The sequence below is a fragment of the Meles meles genome, chromosome 7 (assembly GCF_922984935.1).
Source record: "Meles meles chromosome 7, mMelMel3.1 paternal haplotype, whole genome shotgun sequence".
Classification (NCBI taxonomy): domain Eukaryota; kingdom Metazoa; phylum Chordata; class Mammalia; order Carnivora; family Mustelidae; genus Meles; species Meles meles.
Window position 1 is genome coordinate 118,313,683 of NC_060072.1, and position 9,694 is coordinate 118,323,376.

Below are 9,694 nucleotides of genomic sequence, written 5' to 3' on the forward strand. Positions count from 1 at the left end.
AGAAGCTTTAATTTTGATGAACTACAGTTTGCCAAGCTTTTCTTTATGGATCTTGCTTTTACTATTACATTAGCACTCTTTGCCTAACTCAGGATCAAAAGGACTTCTCTCCTGTGTTTTCTTCTAGAAGGTTTATAGTTTCTGGTTTTCCATTTAGGTCTATAACTCATTTTGAGTTAATCTTAGTATATGGAGTGAGATTCAGTTCTTTGCATGTGGATGTCTGGTATTTCTAGCACTGTGTGTTGGAAAGATTGACCTTTCTCTACCTTTGTTGAAAAATCAGATGAGCTTATGTATGTTGGCCTATTTCTAATTATTTATTCTGTTCCATTAATCTGTGCATCTGACCTTTAGCCAATGTACCACACTATCTCAATTACTGTTACTTCATAGTTAGTCTTGTAATCTGGTGATATGAGATGTCCAACTTTGTTCTTTTCCATAGTGTTTTTGAAACACTTTTGTAGTTCTCTGCCTTGTGCATTGTAGAATTAATTTGCTGATATCTATAAAACTCCTGCCAGGATTTTGATTGGGATTGCACTGAGTTTATCTAGATCAAATTGGGGGAGAATTGACATCTTAGCATTTATTCAGGTCTTTGATTTCTTTCATCAGTGCTTAGTAATTTTTTGCATGCAAATCGTGCCCATATTTTGTTGGATGTGTACATAAGTACTTCATGATTTTCGATGTTATTGTAGAACATATTGTTTTCTAAATTTCAATTTCCCGTATGTAGAAATGAACTTCTGTGTAATATATAGAAATACATATAATTTTTATTTATTGATCATATATCGTATGGCTTTATAAAGTCACTTGTTAGTTCTAGAATCTTTTTTATAGATTCTTCAGAATTCTTTTCATTTACTTATTTTGGGTATTTATCCCTGTATGTTTTGGATACGAGACTAATGAGGTCTTTGTACTTTGGGCCGTACTTTGCATGTATCATCCCTTGTGGGCTCACTCTTTCCTTTTTATTTTTTTTATTTTTTTTATTTATTTATTTTTTTTTTCTTTCCTTTTTATTTTACAGAGTGTCCCACTGGTCCAGACATCATTCCAATTGTAGCTGGCGTGGTTGCTGGCATTGTTCTTATCGGCCTTGCATTGCTGCTGATTTGGAAGCTTTTAATGATAATTCATGACAGAAGGGAATTTGCGAAATTCGAAAAGGAGAAAATGAATGCCAAATGGGACACGGTAAGTTGCAGAATATCTAAAATGTAAGGAGGTTTACAAAGTAAACGTAACACTTCTAAGGCTTGTCTGTTAACTCTAAAACTGATTATTAAAGTCTTCTTTAAGTATTTTATTTCTCCAGAAATTCATCACTCAGAGAACTTGTATTTAGTGAAAAGCAGAAAACATCTTATATATATACCCTTAAAACAAAACATTTTAAGAAAGGATCTTCTGAATACTGTGGTCATTGTTTTTATTTCCTAATTTTGATCTTAAATCTGCTCTTCTGCCTTTTCTCATCTCATTTAAAATAGAATTCTAAATAATGTTACCTGTGTAGCAAGATAATCAGTGGAAAGCTTCTCTCTCTCTCTTTCCTTTCCAATGAAGAACCTTAATCGAAAGCAGCCAGACTCAAAGGGCTACACATTTTATGATTCTACTTATATGACCTTGTGGAAAAGGCAGAACTATAGGGGCAGAACTAAATCAGTGGTTTCCAGAGGCTGGAGTTGGGGGGGAGAGGGCATGAGGGATCTTCTTGGGATGATCTTGATTGTGGGTATGTATGTACAGCTCTATACTTAAAAGGGGTATATTTAACATTCTGCAAATTATAACTTAATAAACTTTGTAAAAATTTTTAAAAGCTGTAAGTGAGTGGAATGTTGTGCTAGCATATAATGTATTTTGAAATATGAAGTCCAAGGGTGGGGTGGCCAAATGTTGGTCTTCATGTATTTATCTTTTGACACAAGAAGGCAGTCTTCGGTAATTTTAAAGTATAAATGAATTTTAGTCATTTGCATTTTACTGCAGTTTTTTTTTTTTTAAAATAACGATATTTGGAAGTATGAAAGTAAAATTTATGACAGTGAAAATTTGTTTATAGTGGTTAAACACTATACATGTCAATTTTTTTTTCTGATGAAATCATTAGAAACTATTTCTTTTACTTTAGCAAGAAAATCCGATTTACAAGAGTCCTATTAATAATTTCAAGAATCCAAACTATGGACGTAAAGCTGGTCTCTAAGTTGCCGTTCGTATTTTCTTTCATTTTCTGTCTTTGCATGTGAACTCTTATTATTTTTTACTGCACTGTGTGTGCTTTATCACTGGTGCTATTTTTTTTTTAAAGTCTGGCTTTATTTATATGGCTATATTGTGGCTTTTTTTGGTGTGTGTGTTAATTTAGAGTTAGTGTTTCAAAGGGCTTTAAAACCAGCTTTCTGGTGCAGGAGCAGCAGCTGGGTTGTAGTAAAAAGAGGACGTGCTTTGTGGTCAGACCGACCTGGGGTCAGAGCCCAGCCCTTCAACAGCATTGAGCCGCGTGGCTGTTCAGAGCTTAGCTGTCACATCTTTAATGGGGAGCTGTTAATAACCTCTGTTGTGTGGGCGTGGGTGTCTGGCTAATGAACTGCGTTACGTGATACCAGCCTGTCACTTATAATCTTCACGATGCTTCTGCGCTTCAGGTGGCATTATCCTTACATATGGAGATTTCAGGGTGAAATAGTGAAAAGTAAAAGTGAACTCTAAATTGCAAAATAGAAAAATAAATGTAACCTGCTGAAACATTGGTATAATATGCAACTATAGTATCACTGGTTCTGGAACTATTTGGAGATTCTTTAGTGCTTGATTTAAGTTGAAATTCCATTAAAAACCAGAAACCTTTTATTTATATATATATTTTGTTCTGATTATTGAATGGTTCTAATATTCAAATCTAACATTGAACTTCTTTAAAAAAACAGACTTTAAAGAGAAAGTCCCATTTACAGTTTTTTTTTTAAGATTTTATTTATTTATTTGACAGACAGAGATCACAAGTAGGCAGAGAGGCAGGCAGAGAGAGGAAGGGAAGCAGGCTCCCTGCTGAGCAAAGAGCCCAGTATGGGGCTCGATCCCAGGACCCTGGGATCATGACCTGAGCAGAAGGTAGAGGCTTAACCCACTGAGCCACCCAGGCGCCCCCCATTTATAGTTTTAAATAAAAATTTAGTTGAAAATTCAGAGTTGTAATAAGGCTGGCTTTTCCTATTCACTGAGCTAGGGTAATCTATTTTGGTGAATGTACATTTTACATGAATGACAAATTTATTATTTTTTCTTTTATTAGTAGTGGTCAGGATTTCCTTATATCTGAATTTTCATGAAATGCTTCTAGCATATTTTGATATAATTACATAAGTCCCTAAAACTGATTTAAAAGGTTATAATATGAACAGATTCTCCTGGCTGGTAATCCAGAATTCCTCTTTGCTTTCCCAAGGACTTTTTTTTTTTTTTAATTTCACATATTAGAAAATGGAGGCACAGAAGGGTTAGGTAACTTGACCAGGCTCACACATGACTGGTTAGTGGAAGAGCTCAGAATCAGACCCACGCAGTTTGGACACCAGGATCTGTGTTCTTACCCACTACAATGCACTAGCAGTAGTCACGCATCTTCAGGAGACTCTTACCTGGTTAAGAGGTAGATCATTCTTTATAGAGAATTTCAGCTTTTTAACATTTGTAGTAACTTAGAGTAACATTGTATGTAACATTAATGCATTGGACAAACATTGTAACAGACATACCACTTAATGACACTTTTTTTTGCTTATTTACTGAGAGTATACTTTAAATACAGGATTGCTTAGTGTTTTTAAGATGATTGGAAACCATTACTTGTCAGATTTTTCTTTTATTTCTAAGCAGATTTTAAGACTTTTTAAACAGCAAAATTAAATTTGATGGCAGAAGATTACTGTCACATTCATATATGGGCAGGCTGGTACATTTTTGTATTAAGTCTACACTTGGTGTGTTCTTCTCTTTCCTTAATCCTTTCCATGGAGTATTTTTAGAAGAAAACGGATTTGCTCAATTTTCTTTCTTTCTTCCTTCCATCCATCCTTCCTCCTTCCCTTCCTTCCTTTCTTTTTCTTTTTTTTTTTGGTAGGTCAAAAACAGTCAAATATTGACAATTCTATATGATTACTTCTCAAACGAGTTAAATTTCTGTGTATCCTAAAAGTAAATTTAAAGGTGCAAATTAAAAGGTGTAATTTCTACCTTTACTACACATGAAATTGTACATTGAAGGAAATTAATCAATAATAGTGAAACTTAATGTTTATATCATTAATTTTGGCTAAAATGTTACTTCTTCAGCCAAAATAAGCCTTTTGGATAACTCAAGAAGTAAAAGTTTGGTTAAAATTTTATTATTCATTAATGAAATCCAGTAAATTAATGGCTATAGGTTATTCTGAGATGTTTTCTCACAAAAAATTAAAGTAGAAATAAACAATAGAAATTAATGAGCATTAAGAAATGAAAATAAATTATGATTGTGAAACACTTTTTGATATGGGACCAGCGTTTACCAATCAATGAATGAATTATGTCATTAACATATTTTAGGTAATGAACAGACATTGTAATTACTTTACGTCGTAGGACTATTAAGTAGGTATATTTAAAAAGTCAAATTATCAACTTTATAATTTTAAAGTGGATTAAAAAATTATCTATCCTCCTTGCTGTTATGCAAATTTAAATGCAGCTTCCTAATCTCTCACAGTTGTGTGTTGTCTATCTAGTATGTTATATTATAATCTGCGATGATTCTGTAGCCACTGCTCTCAGTCATTCCAGTGTGAACATAAAGATGACATTTTACTGAGTGCAGAAAACTTCACTGCTGAATATAACCCTTTTCTCTTGAGTTAAATATGCTTTTAATTTTTTTTTTCAAGATAAGGGTGGGGTGCACTCTGAATGATGGAAACTAATCTGGTTTACTTTAGTTTACCTCCATTTAAAAATGATGCCTAACACAGTTTAATTTTACCTCTAACCTTGCATGTTAAACTTTTGTTTGGATGTAATAATAAATATATAAACATTTGTGTATATGAAAAGGCACTTTTCTCCAAGGGTAAGTTTCTGCCTTATGTACTTTGGACTCATCAGTAATTTGGGTGTTTTTTTGTTTTGTTTTGTTTTCTGGGTTTTTTTTTATTTTTGGGTTTTTTTGTTTGGTTTGGTTTGTATGTGCGTTTACCTCCCTTACAATTCCTAAGTATGAAATATTAGATCTAATGTATTGTTTTAAAGAAAAATCGTGATTTGTTTTTCTCAGTATATTTGGAAGAATCTAGTTTTAGCATCACGCTGAATAGGAAGATGGAAATAGAGGTTAACTTATTTGTACTATATAACTTGTTAAGAATGTAGTTGCCAGGATCCAGTTTCCTGTCTCCGTTATGAAATGTCAGCTATAATGTCTGTATAATAATGTATTAGCTTCAGTTGGATAAGAGATAAGAAGTTGATATCCTGTATTTTTTTTTTTTTAATCATCCAGATTATATAATGTTTGTCTCTGAGGGATCCTGAGTTCCATGTTTCTGAAATGGCTGGTCAAGTTGTATTTTGTGGGGTGGGATTGGGGTTGGGCTAAAACATAGTGTCCTGTCTTAATAGGAACTCAGACTAACTGCTGAGCTGAAGTGGTAGTGGTTTATTTAGTGTGTTTCAGGACCACCCAGCTTTACACGCTATACTTTTCCTCAGTGATTTCCTATCTATGGGATAAAATTCAGTCTTTTCAGCGTGGCCTACAGGACCTTTAGGATTTGGCATTGTCCGTTTCTCTTGTCTCTTCTCCCTTGCTCACACCTCAGGACATACACTCACACGCACACTCTTAAAAACTTCAAACTGTATGTATTTCTACACAAATGTGTCATTCTTTTCCCTAGACCTTGACTTTGCCTATGAACTTCGATTTCCTTGTGTTTCTATTTATCTTTTAATATTTTATCTATAATCAGTTTCTCTGAAAATACCTTTAATCTTCTCTAAGTCCCTTTTTTCTTTTACTGCTCCCATATTGTATACGTAGTTGTATTTTGTACTGTACCAAAGTGCCTTAACTTATTTGCATGTGTGTCATCCACCAGACTGTACCCTACTAGAGAGCAAAAATTGCAGCAATAAAGGCATATTCAATTATAATCTGCAGTGAAGTATAAATAAATCTTAAAAGCAAAAATGACTAGATGCTTCCTACAAATATTTTAAAAAGTCACCACAAATGGCTCTATGGTACAATACAAAACCAAACAGCATTTTAAAGTCTTAATTTTTACCTAAAAACTTAATACCTTAAGTTTTTATTCAACATTTATTGATTTGTGCTCACTGTAATTTCCTCTGATAGAGGATTATTGGCCATACTTCTTGGTTGGCTTTTAAGCCTACTTTTAGTTTATAAGGATAGGAGAAAGAAAATGCTATAGTAGATATTGAAATATATCACTTAGCATAAGGATTTTGTAAGGGTTTTGTTCTTTTTTTTGGGGGGGGGATTTTTTTTTTTAAGAAAATGGTAGTGTGGGAGTGTGTGTTGTTTGCCTGCTTAAAACATCAGTACCTGCGTATTTTTGGATCTTGAAAGAGTTCTTGTATTGGTGGCTTGGAGTCATTTGCTGGGCTTGATTTCAGTACTCTTTAACACAATTTAGTATTGCAATAAAGATAAAAGTTTTTACCAGTGTGATACCGAAGGATAATAATTATTTCGTGAAGAATGGTATTATTTAACATTTTTTTTTAAAATATTTTATTTATTTATTTGACAGAGATCACAAGTAGGTAGAGAGGCAGGCAGAGAGAGAGGAGAAAGCAGGCTCGCCGCTGAGCAGAGAGCCCGACGCAGGGCTTGATCCCAGGACCCCGGGATCATGACCTGAGCCGCAGGCAGAAGCTTTAACCCACTGAGCCACCCAGGCACCCCTATTTGTGTTAACATTTTAAGCACATTTGTGACGACTTGTGGAGGCACAGGACCCTCAGCAATCCTGTGACAGCCTTGTCGCAGGACTGTGTGTATCAGTAAGTTCTGTGGTGGAAGAGCCTCAGGAGAACGCTTCCCTCACAGAGATGACAGTACAGGATTCCCAGGAATTATCAAGAACCTTCTTAACCACAGTGAAGGGTTAAGAATCTGGCAGTTAATGGCAGAAGGGTTAATTCTTCTTTAAGACAGGCATTCAAAACTGTAGATGAGAGGAGAGAAGCCTTAATAGCACATTCTCTGCCGTGGAGGACATTCTTAATGCTGCCGTGTAGGAAGGACTCAGGAATGAAATGATGCCAGATTACAGGGTCACCTTTCCACTGGAAGAGCCAATCTTTCCTGTTTCATTTCTATGAAAGTTTTGTTTCATATGTAAACTTTTATGAATGCCTTTTTAAAAAATTGAGTGTGATACCTGGACAGATAAGAATGGAAAGAATGTCCAAAAATGACCATTCACTTTCAATATTGTCTAAATACTAAATACTACTAATACTATTAATACTAAAATACTACACGATTTTAGTAAACTGATCATTTCTCTCTCTCTCTCTCTCTCTCTCTTTTTTTTTAGGGTGAAAATCCAATTTATAAGAGTGCTGTGACAACTGTTGTCAATCCAAAGTACGAGGGCAAATGAGCGTGGCCTGTGCAGACTGACGACACTGAGTGCAGAGTGGTAATTTTCACAGTCACAGTGAGGTAGCTTTAGGGCAGTAGCACTATGATTTCTCTCAAGTGCAGTTTTTGAAAATGTACAATATGTATAATTTAAAAAGGTTTTTATTATTTTGAAAATAATGTTATAATCAATGCCAGGGACTGACAAAAAACTTGAGACAGGATGCTTATCCTCATCAGCGAAGGTCACTTTGTGCCTTTTTGGCCTTTTCCTCCTGGACTGTTGAAATCAGGCTCTTACTGGGGATTAAGTGATATTGCTAGAGTGATTGAAAGGACCGTAGTTAAAGTAACGAGTATGCTGAGAGTTTCCATTAATCAAGTATTAAAATTGATTTTTAGCTTTACAGATATGTCAGGTTTTAGTTGTACAGAATCAAACTAAATGTCCGACATAGCTAGTTTAGGATTGTTTTAAATTTGTTATTTTGCTCTTTGCCTAGTAGACAAGACTGATGACATATCTGAAAGACTGAGCATATTGGGAATTACTGGTTTAAAATAGTTTTGAAATATTTGATCTACAGAGGCCACGGGAGAAAGAGAGTTAGGAAGGGAAAACATAGCTTTAAAACCTGTGTGCCATTTTAAGAGTTACTTAATCTTGGTAACTCTTTGCCTTCACTTTAGAAAGTCAAGCCTTGGATAAAAGTAATGGGAAATTTTCTGCAAAAAAGTCCTTAATTTAGCATCATTTATATAATGGCCTTAATTTACAAAATATTTGCTGAATTGAGGACCTTTGGGTGAATTTATTTTATTCATTGTATTTCTTTTAAAGCCTGGTGCTTTTTATCACCTCACCTCTTCTAATCATTTAATGTATTTGTTTGCAATTTGGGGGTTAGACTTTTTTTTACCAGTACTTTTTCTTTGACATTTCAGCTGTAAATTTGCCTTTTTAATGAACATGTGAAGTTGTCCTCAGTCCTCACTTACTCACGTCCCCCCTTCGGCCCACGCTGTAACAGACCACTGTATATTTCCTTCTCACCGTTTGCCCGTTTTGTTTCATCCTAGTCACATTCTTGTGTTAAGTGCCTTTTAATTTTAACAGTTCACTTTTTACATGCTGTTTACTGAAGTTATTTATTAAATAAATATGCCTAAAATATGTAACTTGGATGTTTTGCTGTTTTGTCAGTTTCTGTGCATGACATTTTTATAGCTTAGGCTGACAAAATATTTCTGGTTAATGGATATTTCACTTAGGAAGACAAAATATATTAAAAAAAGAAAAGATGTGCCAGCGACACAAGGCAAGTGGTGTGATCAAAGAGATTTTTCAGACTGTCTTTGGGCTCTTTTTTTTTTTTTTTTTTTTTTTTTAAGATTTATTTATTTGACAGATAGAGATCACAAGTAGGCAGAGAGGCAGGCAGAGAGAGAGAGAAGAGGAAGCAGGCTCCCAGCCAAGCAGAGAGCCCGATGCGGGGCTCGATCCCAGGACCCTGGGATCATGACCCGAGCTGAAGGCAGAGGCTTTAACCCGCTGAGCCACCCAGGCGCCCCTGTCTTTGGGCTCTTTAAATAATACTGGATAAATCCCCACCCTCTCCCGTGCCACTTGCTCCCTGCACCCTGTGGCAGGAGATCGCTTTCATCCCTGCATCAAGCAGAATTAACTCTGTGAGTGTCTTAGGACTGGTAACTAGAAACTGAAAATTGTTGTTTAAGATCCAGACAGGATTGTTACTTTTCTTCCTTTTTTAAAAAAAAATATTTATTTATTTAAGGGGAGAGGAAGAGAGAGCAGAGCAAGAGGGGCAGAGGAGTCTCAAGCCCAGACTCCTGTCTAAGCCCAGGGCTCAATCTCACAAGTCAGTCACGACCTGAGTGGAAACCAAGAGTGGAGCCCTCAGCTGACAACACCATAGGTGTCCCTGTTACTTTTCTGATAAGGAAATTTTATTTTCATTTGGTTTTGGTTCATTTGTGAGAAAGTATTTACACCTATAA

At 35.2% G+C, this 9,694-nt stretch overlaps 1 protein-coding gene across 1 annotated transcript in view; it reads left to right on the plus strand.

Moving 5' to 3' along the window:
- ITGB1 (integrin subunit beta 1) overlaps positions 1–8,858 on the plus strand; it is a 46,418-nt gene extending 37,560 nt beyond the window's left edge. The window contains exons 15-16 of the mRNA XM_046012412.1: positions 1,046–1,212; positions 7,629–8,858. Coding sequence (XP_045868368.1) covers positions 1,046–1,212; positions 7,629–7,694 — 233 coding nt within the window. The 3' untranslated portion in view covers positions 7,695–8,858. The remainder of the gene's footprint in view (positions 1–1,045; positions 1,213–7,628) is intronic.
- The last annotated feature ends 836 nt before the right edge of the window (positions 8,859–9,694 follow it).